The sequence below is a fragment of the Engystomops pustulosus genome, chromosome 4 (assembly GCF_040894005.1).
Source record: "Engystomops pustulosus chromosome 4, aEngPut4.maternal, whole genome shotgun sequence".
NCBI classification, from domain to species: domain Eukaryota; kingdom Metazoa; phylum Chordata; class Amphibia; order Anura; family Leptodactylidae; genus Engystomops; species Engystomops pustulosus.
The window spans coordinates 226,065,652-226,091,500 of record NC_092414.1 but is presented as its reverse complement, the minus strand read 5'-3'; the positions used below and the strand labels follow the sequence as shown (position 1 = coordinate 226,091,500).

At 44.9% G+C, this 25,849-nt stretch overlaps 1 protein-coding gene across 4 annotated transcripts in view; it reads left to right on the top strand.

The window, feature by feature from the left end:
- The window catches only part of LOC140128395 (neuroligin-2-like), a 175,235-nt gene that overhangs the window by 35,297 nt on the left and 114,089 nt on the right, over positions 1–25,849 (top strand). For all 4 annotated transcript variants that reach the window (XM_072150080.1, XM_072150078.1, XM_072150077.1 and 1 more), the window contains one exon: positions 9,351–10,195. In XM_072150080.1, the coding sequence (XP_072006181.1) occupies positions 9,778–10,195 (418 nt within the window). In that variant the 5' untranslated portion in view covers positions 9,351–9,777. The remainder of the gene's footprint in view (positions 1–9,350; positions 10,196–25,849) is intronic.

Genomic DNA, 25,849 nt, shown 5'->3' with positions numbered 1-25,849 from the left:
TACACCTATAGGAGAGGGGGTTCTACCATCACCATAGACAGGGGGCATCGTCTACACCTAGAGGAGAGGAGGTTCTATCATCACCATAGACAGGGGGCATCCTCTACACCTAGAGGAGATTCTATCATCACCATAGACAGGGGGCATCCTCTACACCTAGAGGAGAGGAGGTTCTATCATCACCATAGACAGGGGGCATCGTCTAGACCTAGAGGAGAGGAGGTTCTACCATCACCATAGAAAGGGGGCATCCTCTGCACCTAGAGAAGAGGAGGTTCTACCATCACCATAGACAGGGGGCATCCTCTACACCTAGAGGAGAGGAGGTTCTACCATCACCATAGACAGGGGGCATCCTCTGCACCTAGAGAAGAGGAGGTTCTACCATCACCATAGACAGGGGGCATCCTCTACACCTATAGGAGAGGGGGTTCTACCATCACCATAGACAGGGGGCATCCTCTACACCTAGAGGAGAGGAGGTTCTACCATCACCATAGACAGGGGGTATCCTCTACACCTATAGGAGAGGAGGTTCTACCATCACCATAGACAGGGGACATCCTCTACACCTAGAGAAGCGGAGGTTCTACCATCACCGTAGACAAGAGGCATCCTCTACACCTAGAAGAGAGGAGGTTCTACCATCACCGTAGACAGGGGGCATCCTCTACACCTAGAGAAGAGGAGGTTCTACCATCACCATAGACAGGGGGCATCCTCTACACCTAGAGGAGAGGAGGTTCTACCATCACCATAGACAGGGGCATCCTCTACGCCTAGAGGAGAGGTGGTTCTACCATCACCATAGACAAGGGACATCCTCTACACCTAGAGGAGAGGAGGTTCTATCATCACCATAGACAGGGGGCATCCTCTACACCTAGAGGAGAGGAGGTTCTACCATCACCATAGACAGGGGGCATCCTCTACACCTAGAGGAGAGGAGGTTCTATCATCACCATAGACAGGGGGCATCCTCTACACCTAGAGGAGATTCTATCATCACCATAGACAGGGGGCATCCTCTACACCTAGAGGAAAGGAGGTTCTATCATCTCCATAGACAGGGGGCATCCTCTACACCTAGAGGAGAGGAGGTTCTACCATCACCATAGACAGGGGGCATCCTCTGCACCTAGAGAAGAGGAGGTTCTACCATCACCATAGACAGGGGGCATCCTCTCCTCCTAGAGAAGAGGAGGTTCTACCATCACCATAGACAGGGGGCATCGTCTACACCTAGAGGAGAGGAGGTTCTATCATCACCATAGACAGGGGGCATCCTCTACACCTATAGGAGAGGGGGTTCTACCATCACCATAGACAGGGGGCATTCTCTACACCTAGAGGAGAGGAGGTTCTGCCATCACCATAGACAGGGGCATCTTCTACACCTATAGGAGAGGAGGTTCTACCATCACCATAGACAGGGGCATCTTCTACACCTATAGGAGAGGAGGTTCTATCATCACCATAGACAGGGGACATCCTCTACACCTAGAGGAGAGGAGGTTCTACCATCACCATAGACAGGGGGCATCCTCTACACCTAGAGGAGAGGAGGTTCTATCATCACCATAGACAGGGGGTATCCTATACACCTAGAGGAGAGGAGGTTCTACCATCACCATAGACAGGGGACATCCTCTACACCTAGAGGAGAGGAGGTTCTACCATCACCATAGACAGGAGGCATCCTCTACACCTAGAGGAGAGGAGGTTCTACCATCACCATAGACAGGGGGCATCCTCTACACCTAGAGGAGAGGAGGTTCTACCATCACCATAGACAGGGGGCATCCTCTACACCTAGAGGAGAGGAGGTTCTACCATCACCATAGACAGGGGGCATCCTCTACACCTAGAGGAGAGGAGGTTCTACCATCACCATAGACAGGGGACATCATCTACACCTAGAGGAGAGGAGATTCTACCATCACCATAGACAGGGGACATCATCTACACCTAGAGGAGAGGAGGTTCTACCATCACCATAGACAGGGGGCATCCTCTACACCTAGAGGAGAGGAGATTCTACCATCACCATAGACAGGGGACATCATCTACACCTAGAGGAGAGGAGGTTCTACCATCACCATAGACAGGGGGCATCCTCTACACCAAGAGGAGAGGAGGTTCTACCATCACCATAGACAGAGGGCATTCTCTACACCTAGAGGAGAGGAGGTTCTACCATCACCATAGACAGGAGGCATCCTCTACACCTAGAGGAGAGGAGGTTCTACCATCACCATAGACAGGAGGCATTCTCTACACCTAGAGGAGAGGAGGTTCTACCATCACCATAGACAGGGGGCATCCTCTACACCTAGAGAAGAGGAGGTTCTATCATCACCATAGACAGGGGGCATCCTCTACACCTAGAGGAGAGGAGGTTCTACCATCACCATAGACAGGGGACATCCTCTACACCTAGAGGAGAGGAGGCTCTACCATCACCATAGACAGGGGGCATCCTCTACACCTAGAGGAGAGGAGGTTTTATCATCACCATAGACAGGGGGCATTCTCTACACCTAGAGGAGAGGAGGTTCTACCATCACCATAGACAGGAGGCATCCTCTACACCTAGAGGAGAGGAGGTTCTACCATCACCATAGACAGGGGGCATCCTCTACACCTAGAGGAGAGGTGGTTCTACATCGCCATTAGTTATGGGTTTTCCAGTGATGGTCAGGAGCAGTCTCTATCCATCCATTTTTTTCTCTGTCCTCCAGTGTAGGTCAGGTGTGTCTCCATTAATTCCTTCTTTAGGTTCTTTCACATTTGTACTCATCCAGTGATGGTCATGTGAAGTTTCCATCCACCATATCTTTTAGCACTGTGACATCTAGGGTCCGGCAGTGATGATCAGACGCAGTCTCCATCCAACTCCATCCAAAATGAGTAGCGCGACCCTTAAATTAGCCCCATAGTGTCCTGTGATGGTCACCAGTGACCTCCCCCATAAGTTCTTCGAGACCTCCTCATTAAACATCGGTCTTCGGTCAAGGGGAAAAAGCCTACAAAGTTTACGCTTCACTGGGGGTCATTTACTAAGGGCCTGATTCGCATTTTCCCGACTTGTTACCCGAATATTTCCGTTTTGCGCTGATTTTCCCTGAATTGCCCCGGGATTGTGACGCATCGGCGCCGGCATGCACGCCACAGAAAACGGGGGGCGTGGCCGAATGAAAACCCGGCGGATTCGGAAAACTGCCGCATTAAAAAAAAAATATATAGTGTCGCGGGACTCGCGCTTACCTTCACTAGGAATAGGCCGGTGTACTTCAGGGCATTCCGGCGGACTTCAGCGCAGCAGCGCCACCTGGTGGACGTCGGAAGAACTTCCTTAGTGAATCCCGGCCGGACTCGAATCCTCCGCAGAGAACGCGCCGCTGGATCGCGAATGGACCGGGTAAGTAAATCTGCCCCAATAATGTACTTGGGTTTGTCTGGACTAGCATCGTACATCCTGGTTTAATGAACTCTCCCCTAGACATGTCATTATTATTAGTTCCCAGGCCTTGAAGCTTTATTACACTCGGGCCTTAGAGAATGCCCTGGAACGCAACTTCACAATTTTATCCAAATGTTACTTTACCTCCGTAAGACTTCTCAAAATGTTTTCTCAGGTGTCAGAGCAATGTTGGTGCTGTATATTGGAACGATGTCCCCGCAGGACAATATAGATCATTTGTATAAGCCAATTTCTTCCACTGGTCTTACACCTAACAGGCTCTGCTCTCTGCTGTGCTCGAAACCTTCCAGATATCAAGAAAGCGTCTTACCTCGGCCTCTGAGACCACTGTCCAGTGTAGAACTGATTGCGTAGCGGCTGTCGGTTATATCAGGAGAATAGAAGGCGGGAGGTGATAACAAGTTATCCAGCTTTCCCTCTACCTTGACTCCTTGGCCATCCTTCTGGAGCTCCAATTCTTTTGAGCACCGGGTCTCTTGACGTTCCCCTCCCTAATTTGCCTCCCCTTCTTAGGCCAGCTATTGGCTTCAGTGCTCAAATAGAGATATACCGGGGCAGCCTATGTGTACTAATAGATAAATGAACCATCATTTGTGTCCCTCTCCCTCTTCAGACCATCTTTTCCATGTCATGAACGTTCCCGTATTCTTGATTCTTGCCAAGATCAGACCCTGCAGACATCACAAAATCATAGAAGCAACCAGTGATTGCCAGGAAGAGACATCCTATCTGATGACAGTAAGCAGCATCTGGGTGGGATGAGGAGATGTTTGATAGTTCAGACACGATCTCATAGACGTGACTGATGTCCAGGTTGATAGGTCTCTTGCAATCCGCCTGCCCACCAGCCCCTTATCTCCGTCACACTGATCAGCCTCCCCGGATTACGAGGCAGCCTCTCCTGGAACTTCCTCTCTTTCCCCCTCGATCTCCCTCACATTCACTAATTATAAGTTTGTTACTATAATTGTCGGATAAACAGAAGGAAGAGTTTAATTAAATAAATGATCCTGTTCATTCCGATCAGGGAAATCGGTCTGGAAGGGAAGTGTGGGGGGAGGGGAAGACGACAAAGCGGCTAGGTAGGGGGCGGCTAATGTAGAGGCTCATCACTGTCAATGTGAGAATGTGTGACTCTGCTCACAGATACTTTACCTCAAAGTGCAGAAGATTTACCTAAATGCTAAGAATGGATCCTTCTAATTATGGGCAACCAGATCCCCAGTGATCCTATTGATTATAGTGGTTTATTGTCATTGTGGGCTCCTGTATTCGTGTATTCCCATCACGTGGGTTCATCATTTTGCATGCAGGACTTTTTGTATCTGAAGTTTTAGCCGGATACCTCTCAGATTTCACCATCGCCTGGACCAGAGATGCCATAATCACCAGTGACCTCTCAGCAATTGTCACCATTAGACAGAGAACCCATGACCAGCAGAGCCCATCCATCACAGTAGCGTAAACCAAAGATCCCATGATGGAGACCATCAAGCAGATGTTATTATAACCATAGCTTGGACCAGAGACCACACAGCCAGTGGTATCTGCCAAGCAGAAGTCACCGTAGGTTAGACCGTAGATCCAGTAATCAGCGAAGATTGTCCAGCAGACAGGGTCAGCTCCAGGTTTCGCTAGGCCCCCAGGCGACAGAGCTCCACTAGGGCTTACTGAAAGCCTTTGCTGTGAACTCTTGTGGCAGCACTCAAAATTCAGAAACTAAAACAGTCTCCTGTTCCCTAAAATATTCATATCATACCAAACAGCCAGCTCAAGGTTATGTTATATATGCTCCACTCACCCCCATGTATTGCTTATGTGGGCCCCCCCACCAGCTCTGGGCCCCGTCACTTTCCCAGGTATGCCCAGTGCTGGCCCTACCGGCAGATGTCTCCATGACCACCTTATGTCACGTAGCATAAATTAGAGATCCCATGATCAGCGGTGACTGTCAGAAGTGACCATAGCCTAGACCAGCGATCTTATTACCAGCAGAAACATCCAGCAGATGTCACCATAGCCTAGAGGACTATAGATGGTCAGTGGCGGGTGCTCAGCAGATATCACCATTGTGTGGATCAGAGATCCCTTGATCAATGGAGGGTGTGGAACAGATGTCACTATATAGTATTTCAGAGATCCCATGATCCTGGACTGTGTGTCCAGCAGATGTCACCATAGCCTAGACTAGAGATCTCATGATCAGAGGTGTCCGTCCAGCAGATGTCCCCATAGCCTAGACTAGAGATCTCATGATCAGAGGTGGCCGTCCAGCAGATGTCCCCATAGCCTAGACTAGAGATCTCATGATCAGAGGTGGTCATCCAGCAGATTTCACCATAGCCTAGACTAGAGATCTCATGATCAGAGGTGGCCGTCCTGCAGATGTCACCATAGCCTAGACTAGAGATCTCATGATCAGAGGTGGCCATCCAGCAGATGTCACCATAGCCTAGACCAGAGATCTCATGATCAGAGGTGGCCGTCCAGCAGATGTCACCATAGCCTAGACCAGAGATCTCATGATCAGAGGTGGCTGTCCAGCAGATTTCACCATAGCCTAGACTAGAGATCTCATGATCAGAGGTGGCCATCCAGCAGATGTCACCATAGCCTAAAGATCTCATGATCAGCGGTGGCCGTCCAGCAGATGTCACCATAGCCTAGACCAGAGATCTCATGATCAGAGGTGGCTGTCCAGCAGATGTCACCATAGCCTAGACTAGAGATCTCATGATCAGAGGTGGCCATCCAGCAGATGTCACCATAGCCTAGACTAGAGATCTCATGATCAGAGGTGGCCATCCAGCAGATGTCACCATAGCCTAAAGATCTCATGATCAGCGGTGGCCGTCCAGTAGATGTCACCATAGCCTAGACCAGAGATCTCATGATCAGAGGTGGCTGTCCAGCAGATGTCACCATAGCCTAAAGATCTCATGATCAGAGGTGGCCATCCAGCAGATGTCACCATAGCCTAGACCAGAGATCTCATGATCAGAGGTGGCTGTCCAGCAGATGTCACCATAGCCTAAAGATCTCATGATCAGAGGTGGCTGTCCAGCAGATGTCACCATAGCCTAAAGATCTCATGATCAGCGGTGGCCGTCCAGCAGATGTCACCATAGCCTAAACCAGAGATCTCATGATCAGAGGTGGCTGTCCAGCAGATGTCACCATAGCCTAAAGATCTCATGATCAGAGGTGGCCATCCAGCAGATGTCACCATAGCCTAGACCAGAGATCTCATGATCAGAGGTGGCTGTCCAGCAGATGTCACCATAGCCTAAAGATCTCATGATCAGCGGTGGCCGTCCAGCAGATGTCACCATAGCCTAGACCAGAGATCTCATGATCAGGGGTGACCGTCCAGCAGTTGTCACCATAGCCTAGAGATCTCATGATCAGAGCTGGCCATCCAGCAGATGTCACCATAGCCTAGACTAGAGATCTCATGATCAGAGGTGGCCGTCCAGCAGATGTCACCATAGCCTAGAGATCTCTTGATCAGAGGTGGCCGTCCTGCAGATGTCACCATAGCCTAGACTAGAGATCTCATGATCAGAGGTGGCTGTCCAGCAGATGTCACCATAGCCTAGACCAGAGATCTCATGATCAGAGGTGGCCGTCCAGCAGATGTGACCATAGCCTAGAGATCTCATGATCAGAGGTGGCTGTCCAGCAGATGTCACCATAGCTTAGACTAGAGATCTCATGATCAGAGGTGGCCGTCCAGCAGATGTCACCATAGCCTAGACTAGAGATCTCATGATCAGAGGTGGCCATCCAGCAGATGTCACCATAGCCTAGAGATCTCATGATCAGAGGTGGCCGTCCAGCAGATGTCACCATAGCCTAGACTAGAGATCTCATGATCAGAGGTGGCCATCCAGCAGATGTCCCCATAGCCTAGGCTAGAGATCTCATGATCAGAGGTGGCCATCCAGCAGATGTCACCATAGCCTAGACTAGAGATCTCATGATCAGAGGTGGCCATCCAGCAGATGTCCCCATAGCCTAGACTAGAGATCTCATGATCAGAGGTGGCCATCCAGCAGATGTCACCATAGCCTAGACTAGAGATCTCATGATCAGAGGTGGCCATCCAGCAGATGTCACCATAGCCTAGACCAGAGATCTCATGATCAGAGGTGGCCATCCAGCAGATGTCCCCATAGCCTAGACTAGAGATCTCTTAATCAGAGGTGGCCATCCAGCAGATTTCACCATAGCCTAGACTAGAGATCTCATGATCAGAGGTGGTCATCCAGCAGATTTCACCATAGCCTAGACAAGAGATCTCATGATCAGAGGTGGCCATCCAGCAGATGTCACCATAGCCTAGACCAGAGATCTCATGATCAGAGGTGGCTGTCCAGCAGATTTCACCATAGCCTAGAGATCTCATGATCAGAGGTGGCCATCCAGCAGATGTCACCATAGCCTAAAGATCTCATGATCAGCGGTGGGCGTCCAGCAGATGTCACCATAGCCTAGACCAGACATCTCATGATCAGAGGTGGCTGTCCAGCAGATGTCACCATAGCCTAAACCAGAGATCTCATGATCAGAGGTGGCTGTCCAGCAGATGTCACCATAGCCTAAAGATCTCATGATCAGAGGTGGCTGTCCAGCAGATGTCACCACAGCCTAGACCAGAGATCTCATGATCAGAGGTGGCCGTCCAGCAGATGTCACCATAGCCTAGACCAGAGATCTCATGATCAGAGGTGGCCGTCCAGCAGATGTCACCATAGCCTAGACTAGAGATCTCATGATCAGAGGTGGCCGTCCAGCAGATGTCACCATAGCCTAGACCAGAGATCTCATGATCAGAGGTGGCCGTCCAGCAGATGTCACCATAGCCTAGACTAGAGATCTCTTGATCAGAGGTGGCCGTCCAACAGATGTCACCATAGCCTAGACTAGAGATCTCATGATCAGAGGTGGCCGTCCAGCAGATGTCACCATAGCCTAGACTAGAGATCTCTTGATCAGAGGTGGCCGTCCAGCAGATGTCACCATAGCCTAGACCAGAGATCTCATGATCAGAGGTGGCCATCCAGCAGATGTCCCCATAGCCTAGAGATCTCATGATCAGAGGTGGCCATCCAGCAGATGTCACCATAGCCTAGAGATCTCTTGATCAGAGGTGGCCGTCCAGCAGATGTCACCATAGCCTAGAGATCTCTTGATCAGAGGTGGCCATCCAGCAGATGTCACTATAGCCTAGACCAGAGATCTCTTGATCAGAGGTGGCCGTCCAGCAGATGTCACCATAGCCTAGAGATCTCTTGATCAGAGGTGGCCATCCAGCAGATGTCACCATAGCCTAGAGATCTCTTGATCAGAGGTGGCCGTCCAGCAGATGTGACCATAAGCTTGAAGTCATGTCTCGTGCCGCAGGATGAGGCTGAGAGGCGGGCAGGGGTGAAAGCTTTTCTCCACTGAATACTAACCAGATATTTTCCTCCCCCCAACTCACTCCGGTTAATTTCCCAGTTTCCGGCTGGTGGATTGCTTTCGGTTTGGACCTTTTGGCTATTTTTGAATATCGTAAGGACTTCTGTTTTGAACTTTTATGTATTCTTGTTGTGACTTTTGTGGTGGACTTACCTCTTAGTGATTTTGTTATTGATATCCCGGTGATGAACTTGTGCTCGACGACTCTTGTTATCCCTTAACCTAGTGTAGTGAACGTCACCCAGTTGGGGCCATCCATTAGGGTGGTCATCAAGCGGAGACTAACCACCACATGTCACCTTAGGGTAAACCAGGATAAGCGTCTGGAGCCCAGCGGATGTGACCATGGCCAGGACCAGCTGTTTTCTTTCTTCTTCTTAATACTTGACTTTTATCATTGCAGGTTCCTCAATGTCGGACCCGAGGAGATGCGGTGGTAGCCCCTTGCCCTGCTCCTGGGTCAGAGATGGAACGTAACAGAGTGATGGCCTTTTCTCCCATGCTCCGCCTGTCTCTTGTTTTTATAGAGGGAAGATCATTTTGTTTCTAGACGTTGGGACGAGTGTCGTAGTCGGACATGTGCACCACGTGTCTCCTGCTGCGCTTCCCCAGATCCTACCCCCTGTCAGACTGACACTTTCCAGGTCCTTTGGATTTTCTTCTTTTTTCTTCATTTTTATCTCTTGCTTTGGTATAAATTTGACCTTTTTAGGGTCACCTCCTACTTTTTTGCCAGTCTTTTAGTTTTATTTTTGGGTTGATGTTGACCTCTGAGCTGGTATTCTTTGGGCTGGACGGATAACTTCCACCATCTTGCAGCAGTCTCCCTCATGGCGTCAGATCTTCGGGCCCCACTGATGCTGTGGCTCTTGGCCGCGTATCCGGCGGTGGGACAGAAAGTGGACGAAAAATATCCTGTAGTAAACACCAACTATGGGAAGCTGCGCGGAGTGAAGAAAGATCTGAACAATGAGATCCTGGGCCCCGTGGTGCAGTATTTGGGTATTCCTTATGCCACCCCTCCTATAGGAGAACGGAGGTTCCAGCCTCCTGAGGCTCCAGCCTCTTGGACCGAAATAAGGAACGCAACGACCTTTGCCTCCGTGTGTCCACAAAACCTCCATGGGATGTTACCAGGGATCATGCTGCCCCTATGGTTCACGGAGAACATGGATGTGGTGGCTGGATATGTCCAAAACCAGAGCGAAGACTGTCTGTACCTCAACATCTATGTCCCCCTGGAAGATGGTGAGAACATAAGTCATAATGTTACCATACTCCATACTGTACAGTGCACCGGGGAGAGGAGGAAGTGCAGAGGAGAAGCCATAATTGCATATATATATATATATATATACATAGATATGGGGGAGAAGTCTGCGGGTGACCGGATATAGAGACAAAGTACAGCTACAATACTGAGAGCAACACACTGTGAATGAGTATACGGCTGCACAAATCATATAAGTATATAGCATAATGAACGGAACTATATAGTGACAGTATATACTGTGTGCACATGATAGTATACAGCTCTATATAGTGATGGTATAAAGTGTGTATAGTATACATCCCTATATAGTGATGGTATATAGCAGTGATGGCTAACCTATGGCACTAGTGCCAGAGGTGGCACTCAGAGCCCTTTCTATGGGCACTCAGGCCATCACCAGAGATGACTCCAGGTATCTTCCTGAAGTCCCAGACAGCCCAGGACTTGTTGTGCACAGAGCTGTTTTAAAGTGACAGCTCTACCTGGGACTATTTTCTGCTTTATTGGTGTTTTCAGGGTGCTGGTAGCAATGAAAACTGTGACAGAGCAGGGAGTATAAATCACAAATTACATTTCTGTGTTGGCACTTTGCGATAAATAAGCGGGTCTTTGTTGTAGTTTGGGCACTCGGCCTCTAAAAGGTTTGCCATCACTGGTATATAGTGTGTATAGTATACAGCCCTATATAGTGATGGTATATAGTGTGTATAGTGTACAGCCCTATATAGTGATGGTATATAGTGTGTATAGTGTACAGCCCTATATAGTGATGGTATATAGTGTGTATAGTATACAGCTGTATATAGTGATGGTATAAAGGGTGTATAGTATACAGCCCTATATAGTGATGGTATATAGTGTGTATAGTATACAGCTGTATATAGTGATGGTATAAAGGGTGTATAGTATACAGCCCTATATAGTGATGGTATATAGTGTGTATAGTATACAGCTGTATATAGTGATGGTATATAGTGTGTATAGTATACAGCCCTATATAGTGATGGTATATAGTGTGTATAGTGTACAGCCCTATATAGTGATGGTATATAGTGTGTATAGTATACAGCCCTATATAGTGATGGTATATAGTGTGTATAGTATACAGCTGTATATAGTGATGGTATATAGTGTGTATAGTATACAGCTGTATATAGTGATGGTATATAGTGTGTATAGTATACAGCTGTATATAGTGATGGTATATAGTGTGTATAGTATACAGCCCTATATAGTGATGGTATATAGTGTGTATAGTATACAGCTGTATATAGTGATGGTATATAGTGTGTATAGTGTACAGCTGTATATAGTGATGGTATATAGTGTGTATAGTATACAGCTGTATATAGTGATGGTATATAGTGTGTATAGTATACAGCCCTATATAGTGACTGTATATAGTGTGTATAGTATACAGCCCTATATAGTGACTGTATATAGTCTGTATAGTATACAGCCCTATATAGTGACGGTATATAGTGTGTATAGTATACAGCTCTATATAGTGATGGTATATAGTGTGTATAGTGTACAGCCCTATATAGTGATGGTATATAGTGTGTATAGTGTACAGCCCTATATAGTGATGGTATATAGTGTGTATAGTGTACAGCTCTATATAGTGATGGTATATAGTGTGTATAGTGTACAGCCCTATATAGTGACGGTATATAGTGTGTATAGTGTACAGCTCTATATAGTGATGGTATATAGTGTGTATAGTATACAGCCCTATATAGTGATGGTATATAGTGTGTATAGTGTACAGCTCTATATAGTGATGGTATATAGTGTGTATAGTGTACAGGCCTATATAGTGATGGTATATAGTGTGTATAGTGTACAGCTCTATATAGTGATGGTATGTAGTGTGTATAGTGTACAGCCCTATATAGTGATGGTATATAGTGTGTATAGTGTACAGCCCTATATAGTGATGGTATATAGTGTGTATAGTGTACAGCTCTATATAGTGATGGTATATAGTGTGTATAGTGTACAGCTCTATATAGTGATGGTATATAGTGTGTATAGTGTACAGCTCTATATAGTGATGGTATATAGTGTGTATAGTATACAGCCCTATATAGTGATGGTATATAGTGTGTATAGTGTACAGCCCTATATAGTGATGGTATATAGTGTGTATAGTATACAGCCCTATATAGTGATGGTATATAGTGTGTATAGTATACAGCTGTTTATAGTGACAGTATATAGTGTATATTGTATACAGCCCTATATAGTGATGGTATATAGTGTGTGTACATATGATAGTATACAGCTCTATATAGTGATGTATATAGTGTGTATAGTATACAGCTCTATATAGTGATGGTATATAGTGTGTATAGTATACAGCTCTATATAGTGATGGTATATAGTGTGTATAGTATACAGCTCTATATAGTGATGGTATATAGTGTGTATAGTATACAGCTCTATATAGTGATGTATATAGTGTGTATAGTATACAGCTCTATATAGTGACGGTATATAGTGTGTATAGTGTACAGCTCTATATAGTGATGGTACATAGTGTGTATAGTGTACAGCCCTATATAGTGATGGTATATAGTGTGTATAGTGTACAGCTCTATATAGTGACGGTATATAGTGTGTATAGTGTACAGCTCTATATAGTGACGGTATATAGTGTGTATAGTGTACAGCTCTATATAGTGATGGTATATAGTGTGTATAGTATACAGCTGTATATAGTGATGGTATATAGTGTGTATAGTGTACAGCCCTATATAGTGATGGTATATAGTGTGTATAGTATACAGCTGTATATAGTGATGGTATATAGTGTGTGTAGTATACAGCCCTATATAGTGACTGTATATAGTGTGTATAGTATACAGCCCTATATAGTGATGGTATATATTGTGTATAGTATATAGCTCTATATAGTGATGGTATAAAGTGTGTATAGTATACAGCCCTATATAGTGATGGTATATAGTGTGTATAGTATACAGCCCTATATAGTGATGGTATATAGTGTGTATAGTGTACAGCTCTATATAGTGATGGTATAAAGTGTGTATAGTATACAGCCCTATATAGTGATGGTATATAGTGTGTATAGTATACAGCTGTATGTAGTGATGGTATAAAGTGTGTATAGTATACAGCCCTATATAGTGATGGTATATAGTGTGTATAGTATACAGCTGTATATAGTGATGGTATAAAGTGTGTATAGTATACAGCCCTATATAGTGATGGTATATAGTGTGTATAGTATACAGCTGTATATAGTGTGTATAGTGTACAGCCCTATATAGTGATGGTATATAGTGTGTATAGTATACAGCTGTATATAGTGATGGTATAAAGGGTGTATAGTATACAGCCCTATATAGTGATGGTATATAGTGTGTATAGTATACAGCTGTATATAGTGATGGTATAAAGTGTGTATAGTGTACAGCCCTATATAGTGACAGTATATAGTGTGTATAGTATACAGCCCTATATAGTGACAGTATATAGTGTGTATTGTATACAGCCCTATATAGTGACGGTATGTAGTGTGTATAGTATACAGCTGTATATAGTGATGGTATATAGTGTGTATAGTGTACAGCTCTATATAGTGATGGTATAAAGTGTGTATAGTATACAGCCCTATATAGTGACAGTATATAGTGTGTATTGTATACAGCCCTATATAGTGACGGTATGTAGTGTGTATAGTATACAGCTGTATATAGTGATGGTATATAGTGTGTATAGTGTACAGCTGTATATAGTGATGGTATATAGTGTGTATAGTGTACAGCTCTATATAGTGATGGTATAAAGTGTGTATAGTGTACAGCCCTATATAGTGATGGTATATAGTGTGTATAATGTACAGCCCTATATAGTGACAGTATATAGTGTGTATAATGTACAGCCCTATATAGTGACAGTATATAGTGTGTATAGTGTACAGCCCTATATAGTGACGGTATGTAGTGTGTATAGTATACAGCTGTATATAGTGATGGTATATAGTGTGTATAGTGTACAGCCCTATATAGTGATGGTATATAGTGTGTATAGTGTACAGCTCTATATAGTGACGGTATGTAGTGTGTATAGTATACAGCTGTATATAGTGATGGTATATAGTGTGTATAGTGTACAGCTCTATATAGTGACGGTATGTAGTGTGTATAGTATACAGCTGTATATAGTGATGGTATATAGTGTGTATAGTGTACAGCCCTATATAGTGATGGTATATAGTGTGTATAGTGTACAGCCCTATATAGTGACAGTATATAGTGTGTATAATGTACAGCCCTATATAGTGACAGTATATAGTGTGTATAGTGTACAGCCCTATATAGTGACGGTATGTAGTGTGTATAGTATACAGCTGTATATAGTGATGGTATATAGTGTGTATAGTGTACAGCCCTATATAGTGATGGTATATAGTGTGTATAGTGTACAGCTCTATATAGTGACGGTATGTAGTGTGTATAGTATACAGCTGTATATAGTGATGGTATATAGTGTGTATAGTGTACAGCCCTATATAGTGATGGTATAAAGTGTGTATAGTGTACAGCCCTATATAGTGATAGTATATAGTGTGTATAGTGTACAGCCCTATATAGTGATAGTATATAGTGTGTATAGTGTACAGCTCTATATAGTGATGGTATATAGTTTGTATAGTATACAGCCCTATATAGTGACTGTATATAGTGTGTATAGTATACAGCTCTATATAGTGACGGTATATAGTGTGTATAGTATACAGCCCTATATAGTGATGGTATATAGTGTGTATGATATACAGCTGTATATAGTGATGGTATATAGTGTGCATAGTGTACAGCCCTATATAGTGATGGTATATAGTGTGTATAGTATACAGCCCTATATAGTGACTGTATATAGTGTGTATAATGTACAGCCCTATATAGTGATGGTTTATATTGTGTATAGTGTACAGCCCTATATAGTGATGGTATAAAGTGTGTATAGTATACAGCCCTATATAGTGACTGTATGTAGTGTGTATAGTATACAGCTCTATATAGTGACGGTTTATAGTGTGTATAGTGTACAGCCCTATATAGTGATGGTATATAGTGTGTATAGTGTACAGCCCTATATAGTGATGGTATATAGTGTGTATAGTATACAGCCTTATATAGTGACTGTATATAGTGTGTATAGTGTACAGCTCTATATAGTGTGTATAGTGTACAGCTCTATATAGTGATGGTATATAGTGTGTATAGTGTACAGCTCTATATAGTGATGGTACATAGTGTGTATAGTGTACAGCTCTATATAGTGATGGTATATAGTGTGTATAGTATACAGCTGTATATAGTGATGGTATATAGTGTGTATAGTGTACAGCCCTATATAGTGATGGTATATAGTGTGTATAGTATACAGCTGTATATAGTGATGGTATATAGTGTGTGTAGTATACAGCCCTATATAGTGACTGTATATAGTGTGTATAGTATACAGCCCTATATAGTGATGGTATATATTGTGTATAGTATATAGCTCTATATAGTGATGGTATAAAGTGTGTATAGTATACAGCCCTATATAGTGATGGTATATAGTGTGTATAGTATACAGCCCTATATAGTGATGGTATATAGTGTGTATAGTGTACAGCTCTATATAGTGATGGTATAAAGTGTGTATAGTATACAGCCCTATATAGTGATGGTATATAGTGTGTATAGTGTACAGCTCTATATAGTGATGGTATATAGTGTGTATAGTGTACAGCCCTATATAGTGATGGTATATAGTGTGTATAGTATACAGCTGTATGTAGTGATGGTATATAGTGTGTATAGTGTACAGCCCTATATAGTGATGGTATATAGTGTGTATAGTATACAGCTGTATATAGTGATGGTATAAAGTGTGTATAGTATACAGCCCTATATAGTGATGGTATATAGTGTGTATAGTATACAGCTGTATATAGTGTGTATAGTGTACAGCCCTATATAGTGATGGTATATAGTGTGTATAGTATACAGCTGTATATAGTGATGGTATAAAGGGTGTATAGTATACAGCCCTATATAGTGATGGTATATAGTGTGTATAGTATACAGCTGTATATAGTGATGGTATAAAGTGTGTATAGTGTACAGCCCTATATAGTGACAGTATATAGTGTGTATAGTATACAGCCCTATATAGTGACAGTATATAGTGTGTATTGTATACAGCCCTATATAGTGACGGTATGTAGTGTGTATAGTATACAGCTGTATATAGTGATGGTATATAGTGTGTATAGTGTACAGCTCTATATAGTGATGGTATAAAGTGTGTATAGTGTACAGCCCTATATAGTGACAGTATATAGTGTGTATAGTGTACAGCCCTATATAGTGACAGTATATAGTGTGTATAATGTACAGCCCTATATAGTGACAGTATATAGTGTGTATAGTGTACAGCCCTATATAGTGACGGTATGTAGTGTGTATAGTATACAGCTGTATATAGTGATGGTATATAGTGTGTATAGTGTACAGCCCTATATAGTGATGGTATATAGTGTGTATAGTGTACAGCTCTATATAGTGACGGTATGTAGTGTGTATAGTATACAGCTGTATATAGTGATGGTATATAGTGTGTATAGTGTACAGCTCTATATAGTGACGGTATGTAGTGTGTATAGTATACAGCTGTATATAGTGATGGTATATAGTGTGTATAGTGTACAGCCCTATATAGTGATGGTATATAGTGTGTATAGTGTACAGCCCTATATAGTGACAGTATATAGTGTGTATAATGTACAGCCCTATATAGTGACAGTATATAGTGTGTATAGTGTACAGCCCTATATAGTGACGGTATGTAGTGTGTATAGTATACAGCTGTATATAGTGATGGTATATAGTGTGTATAGTGTACAGCCCTATATAGTGATGGTATATAGTGTGTATAGTGTACAGCTCTATATAGTGACGGTATGTAGTGTGTATAGTATACAGCTGTATATAGTGATGGTATATAGTGTGTATAGTGTACAGCCCTATATAGTGATGGTATATAGTGTGTATAGTGTACAGCTCTATATAGTGATGGTATATAGTGTGTATAGTGTACAGCCCTATATAGTGATAGTATATAGTGTGTATAGTGTACAGCCCTATATAGTGATAGTATATAGTGTGTATAGTGTACAGCTCTATATAGTGATGGTATATAGTTTGTATAGTATACAGCCCTATATAGTGACTGTATATAGTGTGTATAGTATACAGCTCTATATAGTGATGGTATATAGTGTGCATAGTGTACAGCCCTATATAGTGATGGTATATAGTGTGTATAGTATACAGCCCTATATAGTGACTGTATATAGTGTGTATAATGTACAGCCCTATATAGTGATGGTTTATATTGTGTATAGTGTACAGCCCTATATAGTGACGGTATAAAGTGTGTATAGTATACAGCCCTATATAGTGACTGTATGTAGTGTGTATAGTATACAGCTCTATATAGTGACGGTTTATAGTGTGTATAGTGTACAGCCCTATATAGTGATGGTATATAGTGTGTATAGTGTACAGCCCTATATAGTGTGTATAGTGTACAGCCCTATATAGTGACTGTATGTAGTGTGTATAGTGTACAGCCCTATATAGTGATGGTATATAGTGTGTATAGTATACAGCCTTATATAGTGACTGTATATAGTGTGTATAGTGTACAGCTCTATATAGTGTGTATAGTATACAGCCCTATATAGTGACGGTATATAGTGTGTATAGTATACAGCTTTATATAGTGATGTTATATAGTGTGTATAGTGTACAGCTCTATATAGTGATGGTATATAGTGTGTATAGTGTACAGCTCTATATAGTGATGGTATATAGTGTGTATAGTGTACAGCCCTATATAGTGACTGTATATAGTGTGTATAGTGTACAGCCCTATAAAGTGACTGTATGTAGTGTGTATAGTGTACAGCCCTATATAGTGATGGTATATAGTGTGTATAGTATACAGCCTTATATAGTGACTGTATATAGTGTGTATAGTGTACAGCTCTATATAGTGTGTATAGTATACAGCCCTATATAGTGACGGTATATAGTGTGTATAGTATACAGCTTTATATAGTGATGTTATATAGTGTGTATAGTGTACAGCTCTATATAGTGATGGTATATAGTGTGTATAGTGTACAGCTCTATATAGTGATGGTATATAGTGTGTATAGTGTACAGCCCTATATAGTGACTGTATATAGTGTGTATAGTGTACAGCTCTATATAGTGACTGTATATAGTGTGTATAGTGTACTGCTCTATATAGTGATGGTATATAGTGTGTATAGTATACAGCCCTATATAGTGACTGTATATAGTGTGTATAGTGTACAGCTCTATATAGTGATGGTATATAGTGTGTATAGTATACAGCCCTATATAGTGACAGTATATAGTGTGTATAGTGTACAGCTCTATATAGTCCCTGGTTATGGACTCACCCCCCACTGCTGATTCTCCTCAGATCTTTGGTTCTATCAGTGCAGAGACACGACCCCTGACTACACAGATGTGATGTAGTCTGAGACACGACCCCTGACTACACAGATGTGATGTAGTCTGAGACACAACCCCTGACTACACAGATGTGATGTATTCAGAGACACAACCCCTGACTACACAGATGTGATGTAGTCTGAGACACAACCCCTGACTACACAGATGTGATGTAGTCTGAGACACGACCCCTCACTACACAGATGTGATGTAGTCTGAGACACGACCCCTGACTACACAGATGTGATGTAGTCTGAGACACAACCCATGACTACACAGATGTGATGTAGTCTGAGACACAACCCCTGACTACACAGATGTGATGTTGTCAGAGACACGACCCCTCACTACACAGATGTGATGTAGTCTGAGACACGACCCCTGACTACACAGATGTGATGTTGTCAGAGACACGACCCATGACTACACAGATGTGATGTAGTCTGAGACACAACCCCTGACTACACAGATGTGATGTAGTCTGAGACACGACCGCTGACTACACAGATGTGATGTTGTCAGAGACACGACCCCTGACTACACAGATGTGATGTAGTCTGAGACACGACCCCTGACTACACAGATGTGATGTAGTCTGAGACACGACCCCTGACTACACAGATGTGATGTAGTCTGAGACACGACCCCTGACTACACAGATGTGATGTAGTCTGAGACACAACCCCTGACTACACAGATGTGATGTAGTCTGAGACACGACCCCTGACTACACAGATGTGATGTAGTCTGAGACACGACCCCTGACTACACAGATGTGATGTAGTCTGAGACACAACCCCTGACTACACAGATGTGATGTAGTCTGAGACACGACCCCTGACTACACAGATGTGATGTAGTCTGAGACACGACCCCTGACTACACAGATGTGATGTAGTCTGAGACACGACCCCTCACTACACAGATGTGATGTAGTCTGAGACACGACCCCTGACTACACAGATGTGATGTAGTCTGAGACACGACCCCTGACTACACAGATGTGATGTAGTCTGAGACACAACCCCTGACTACACAGATGTGATGTAGTCTGAGACACAACCCCTGACTACACAGATGTGATGTAGTCTGAGACACGACCCCTGACTACACAGATGTGATGTAGTCTGAGACACGACCCCTGACTACACAGATGTGATGTAGTCTGAGAAGCAACCCTTGTCTCTTCAATGTTTTAGGTTGATCCCTCTGTCCCTCTGCAGCTCTGCCCCTGATTGGCTGTCATTTACAGAGACATCTGAGCGGGTTTATACATCACTTGTAAGAATGATTGTACTGCAGGGCTGTGGAGTCAGTAAGCCAAACTTCTGATTCCAACTCTGTCCCTCCCAATCCTCAATTTCCCCAACTCCACAGTCGTGTTTTCCTGATCACTCTAGCAGGTGTAACATGAGAGCAGGCTTATTCCTCTGATATGTAGGAGGATTACTACTGAGCATGTACATAAAATACATCTCAGCTACAAGCCTAGAAGAGGGGCGCTTAACCTTCACCACATTTGGCCAGTCAAACCTCATGACAGTCCTGTAAGTGCAGATGAGATGTCCTCATACTCCTAGGTCCTGTTTACAGACACTGGTTGATGTGCTGACGCAGGACCCAAAGCAGAGCGGGGCAGGAGGGGCTGATACCGGCACACACAGGACACTCCGGGGTCTCCAGTATTAGGTGTTGTATCCTCTCAGGAGTTGCCAGTATTTTTGTTGTATTCTCTGGGGTCTCCACTATTATTAACGCGGTCTGCTCTTTGGTTTCCACTATTGTCTGCTCTGAGTGCAGTACCTGGGGGGGGGGGGGGGGGGGTATTTATCACCATACTGTGGTATTTACAATTTCTGGATGGCATTTTGTTCTGTACTGTGGGGTTAGTGCAACTAGGGTGCGGGTTACTGTGACCCCTTAATGGTGAGCAGTATGTGGCCCACAGACTAATAAAAGTTGTTCACCCCTGGAATATTGGCCATACTTCATTGATCAAACTACCAATTTATTTTATATGTCAGATTTGGTCCATTTTATCACTGATTCGCCTCCACCAAAATGTTCACAAACTCAAGGAGGCCAAGTTGCTTCTTAACCCTCAAACTGCTCTCCACTCTTTCATACCAGGGGACTGTCTTATCTCAGCACTCACACACTGCTCCCCCTCCCTTCTGTACCTGGGGACAGTCTCCTCTCAGCACTCTCACACTGCTCCCCCTCCCTTCTGTACCCGGGGACAGTCTTCTCTCAGCACTCACACACTGCTCCCCCTCCCTTCTGTACCCGGGGACAGTCTCCTCTCAGCACTCTTACACTGCTCCCCCTCCCTTCTGTACCCGGGGACAGTCTCCTCTCAGCACTCTCACACTGCTCCCCCTCCTTTCTGTACCCGGGGACAGTCTTCTCTCAGCACTCACACACTGCTCCCCCTCCCTTCTGTATCCAGGGACAGTCTTCTCTCAGCACTCTCACACTGCTCCTATCCCTTCTGTACCCGGGGACAGTCTTCTCTCAGCACTCACACACTGCTCCCCCTCCCTTCTGTACCCGGGGACAGTCTCCTCTCAGCACTCTCACACTGCTCCCCCTCCCTTCTGTACCCGGGGACAGTCTCCTCTCAGCACTCTTACACTGCTCCCCCTCCCTTCTGTACCCGGGGACAGTCTCCTCTCAGCACTCTCACACTGCTCTCCCTCCCTTCTGTACCCGGGGACAGTCTTCTCTCAGCACTCACACACTGCTCCCCCTCCCTTCTGTATCCAGGGACAGTCTCCTCTCAGCACTCTCACACTGCTCCCCCTCCCTTCTGTACCCGGGGACAGTCTCCTCTCAGCACTCTTACACTGCTCCCCCTCCCTTCTGTACCCGGGGACAGTCTCCTCTCAGCACTCTCACACTGCTCCCCCTCCCTTCTGTACCCAGGGACAGTCTTCTCTCAGCACTCACACACTGCTCCCCCTCCCTTCTGTACCCGGGGACAGTCTCCTCTCAGCACTCTCACACTGCTCCCCCTCCCTTCTGTACCCGGGGACAGTCTCCTCTCAGCACTCTTACACTGCTCCCCCTCCCTTCTGTACCCGGGGACAGTCTTCTCTCAGCACTCTCACACTGCTCCCCCTCCCTTCTGTACCCGGGGACAGTCTTCTCTCAGCACTCACACACTGCTCCCCCTCCCTTCTGTACCCAGGGACAGTCTCCTCTCAGCACTCTTACACTGCTCCTCCTCCCTTCTGTATCCAGGGACAGTCTCCTCTCAGCACTCTCACACTGCTCCTCCTCCCTTCTGTATCCAGGGACAGTCTCCTCTCAGCACTCTCACGCTACTCCCACTCCCTTCTGTGCTTGGGGGAAGTCTACTTTCAGCACTCTCCCACTCCTTCCCTTGCTTCTATACCCATGGTCAGTCTCCTCTCAGCACTCTCACATTGCTCCCCCTCCCTTCTGTACCCAGGGACAGTCTCCTCTCAGCACTCTCACACTCTTTTATGTTTCGAAGGACAGTCTCCTCTCAGCACTCTCACACTCTTTTATGTTTCGAAGGACAGTCTCCTCTCAGCACTCTCAAACTACTCCCACTCCCTTCTGTGCTTGAGGGCAGTCTCCTCTCAGCACTCTCACACTGCTCCCCTCCCTGGTGTACCAAGGGACAGTCTCCTGTTAGCACTCTCACTCCTCCTGAGATGCCTTTAAAAATAGCATACAGGTCTTTTTTGTCATGAAGAGGCTATAGAAAAGAGGGAAACAAAAAAAAAACACGGGGCCCATAGGGCAACTTCTGTCGACTTTTAGTGTGTATCCCGCAGGTGATCTATATGGTATGCTGAGCACAATTCAAGGAAAACTTCCACCAGGATGAAGGATTGTAAACTACGCACACTTACATGCTGGTGTCTGCCTCCACTGACAGGATCCACTCTTAGCTTTTAGCTTCTTATTCCCCTGTTTTTACAAAAAATAGGCTTCAAAAATTATGCAAATTACTCCAGGGCCAATTAGTATGAGAGTGATGGCAGCGTCAGAAAGGAGAGGGAGCAGTGTGAGAGTGCAAAGAGGAGACTGTCCCCAGGCACAGAAGAGAGAGGAACAGTGTGAGAATTCTGAAAAGAGACACCTCTCACACAGGATATACAGGCAGGGGGCGGGGCTGTGACTACCTCTCACACAGGATATACAGGCAGGGGGCGGGGCTGTGGTTACCTCTCACACAGGATTTACAGGCAGGGGGTGGGGCTGTGACTACCTCTCACACAGAATATACAGGCAGGGGCGGGGCTGTGACTACCTCTCACACAGAATATACAGGCAGGGGGCGGGGCTGTGACTACCTCTCACACAGAATATACAGGCAGGGGGCGGGGCTGTGACTACCTCTCACACAGGATATACAGGCAGGGGGCGGGGCTGTGACTACCTATCACACGGGATATACAGGCAGGGGGCGGGGCTGTGACTACCTCATACGTTTTTATGGCTGGTTGTCAGCAGTAGTAAATGTGGCTGTAGTGTGAGGTGTGGTTTCAATGTCTGGAAAGTAATCACCTGGAAGGGTCTGCTGCGGCTGAGGGTGCAATCACCTTCGGGAATCTTCTGCCGGAAATCCCAGTTTCTATACAGCTCCCACCAGGTAAAATTTATATACAATTCCCCATATACAGCTTCCCTGGTTTAATAATAATCTGGCCCCATATACAGACCCTGCCCCCCACTGCAGCCGATCTCCTCTCTACCCTCTGACTTCTGCCGGCCTGTGCATTACATGGCGCAGACAGACTTGGTGTCCTACTCTGATAGTAGCCGCGCTGTTCCGGTGGCCATATCGTATCTCAGCCCCGGACTACTAACCAAATCATCCACAAATCTCTATCAACCGTCTTAGGCAAGATGCCCAGCTCAGCTTCTCTGGTATGTACATCTATCTGGATAGCATGACTCCTGGTGACACCTCGATCTTTGGCCCCTTTGGTTGTAGATCTGTGTAGATGGGATAATTCCTGGTGACACCTCGATCTTTGGCTCCTTTGCTTGTAGATCTGTGTAGATGGGATAATGTCTGGTGACACCTCGATCTTTGGCCCCTTTGCTTGTAGATCTGTGTAGATGGGATAATTCCTGGTGACACCTCGATCTTTGGCTCCTTTGCTTGTAGATCTGTGTAGATGGGATAATTCCTGGTGACACCTCGATCTTTGGCTCCTTTGCTTGTAGATCTGTGTAGATGGGATAATTCCTGGTGACACCTCGATCTTTGGCTCCTTTGGTTGTAGATCTGTGTAGATGGGATAATTCCTGGTGACACCTCGATCTTTGGCCCCTTTGCTTGTAGATCTGTGTAGACGGGATAATTCCTGGTGACACCTCGATATTTGGCTCCTTTGCTTGTAGATCTGTGTAGATGGGATAATTCCTGGTGACACCTCGATCTTTGGCTCCTTTGGTTGTAGATCTGTGTAGATGGGATAATTCCTGGTGACACCTCGATCTTTGGCTCCTTTGGTTGTAGATCTGTGTAGATGGGATAATTCCTGGTGACACCTCGATCTTTGGCTCTTTTGCTTGTAGATCTGTGTAGATGGGATAATTCCTGGTGACACCTCGATCTTTGGCTCCTTTGCTTGTAGATCTGTGTAGATGGGATAATTCCTGGTGACACCTCGATCTTTGGCTCCTTTGCTTGTAGATCTGTGTAGACGGGATAATTCCTGGTGACACCTCGATCTTTGGCCCCTTTGCTTGTAGATCTGTGTAGATGGGATAATTCCTGGTGACACCTCGATCTTTGGCTCCTTTGGTTGTAGATCTGTGTAGATGGGATAATTCCTGGTGACACCTCGATCTTTGGCTCTTTTGCTTGTAGATCTGTGTAGATGGGATAATTCCTGGTGACACCTCGATCTTTGGCTCCTTTGCTTGTAGATCTGTGTAGATGGGATAATTCCTGGTGACACCTCGATCTTTGGCTCCTTTGCTTGTAGATCTGTGTAGACGGGATAATTCCTGGTGACACCTCGATCTTTGGCCCCTTTGCTTGTAGATCTGTGTAGATGGGATAATTCCTGGTGACACCTCGATCTTTGGCTCCTTTGCTTGTAGATCTGTGTAGATGGGATAATTCCTGGTGACACCTCGATCTTTGGCTTCTTTGCTTGTAGATCTGTGTAGATGGGATAATTCCTGGTGACACCTCGATCTTTGGCCCCTTTGCTTGTAGATCTATGTAGATGGGATAATTCCTGGTGACACCTCGATCTTTGGCTCCTTTGCTTGTAGATCTATGTAGATGGGATAATTCCTGGTGACACCTCGATCTTTGGCTCCTTTGCTTGTAGATCTGTGTAGATGGGATAATTCCTGGTGACACCTCGATCTTTGGCCCCTTTGCTTGTAGATCTGTGTAGATGGGATAATTCCTGGTGACACCTCGATCTTTGGCCCCTTTGCTTGTAGATCTGTGTAGACGGGATAATTCCTGGTGACACCTCGATCTTTGGCCCCTTTGCTTGTAGATCTGTGTAGATGGGATAATTCCTGGTGACACCTCGATCTTTGGCTCCTTTGGTTGTAGATCTGTGTTGATGGGATAATTCCTGGTGACACCTCGATCTTTGGCCCCTTTGCTTGTAGATCTGTGTAGATGGGATAATTCCTGGTGACACCTCGATCTTTGGCCCCTTTGCTTGTAGATCTATGTAGATGGGATAATTCCTGGTGACACCTCGATCTTTGGCTCCTTTGCTTGTAGATCTGTGTAGACGGGATAATTCCTGGTGACACCTCGATCTTTGGCTCCTTTGCTTGTAGATCTATGTAGATGGGATAATTCCTGGTGACACCTCGATCTTTGGCCCCTTTGCTTGTAGATCTGTGTAGATGGGATAATTCCTGGTGACACCTCGATCTTTGGCTCCTTTGCTTGTAGATCTGTGTAGATGGGATAATTCCTGGTGACACCTCGATCTTTGGCTCCTTTGGTTGTAGATCTGTGTAGAATGGAAAATTCCTGGTGACACCTAGATCTTTGGCTCCTTTGGTTGTAGATCTGTGTAGATGGGATAATTC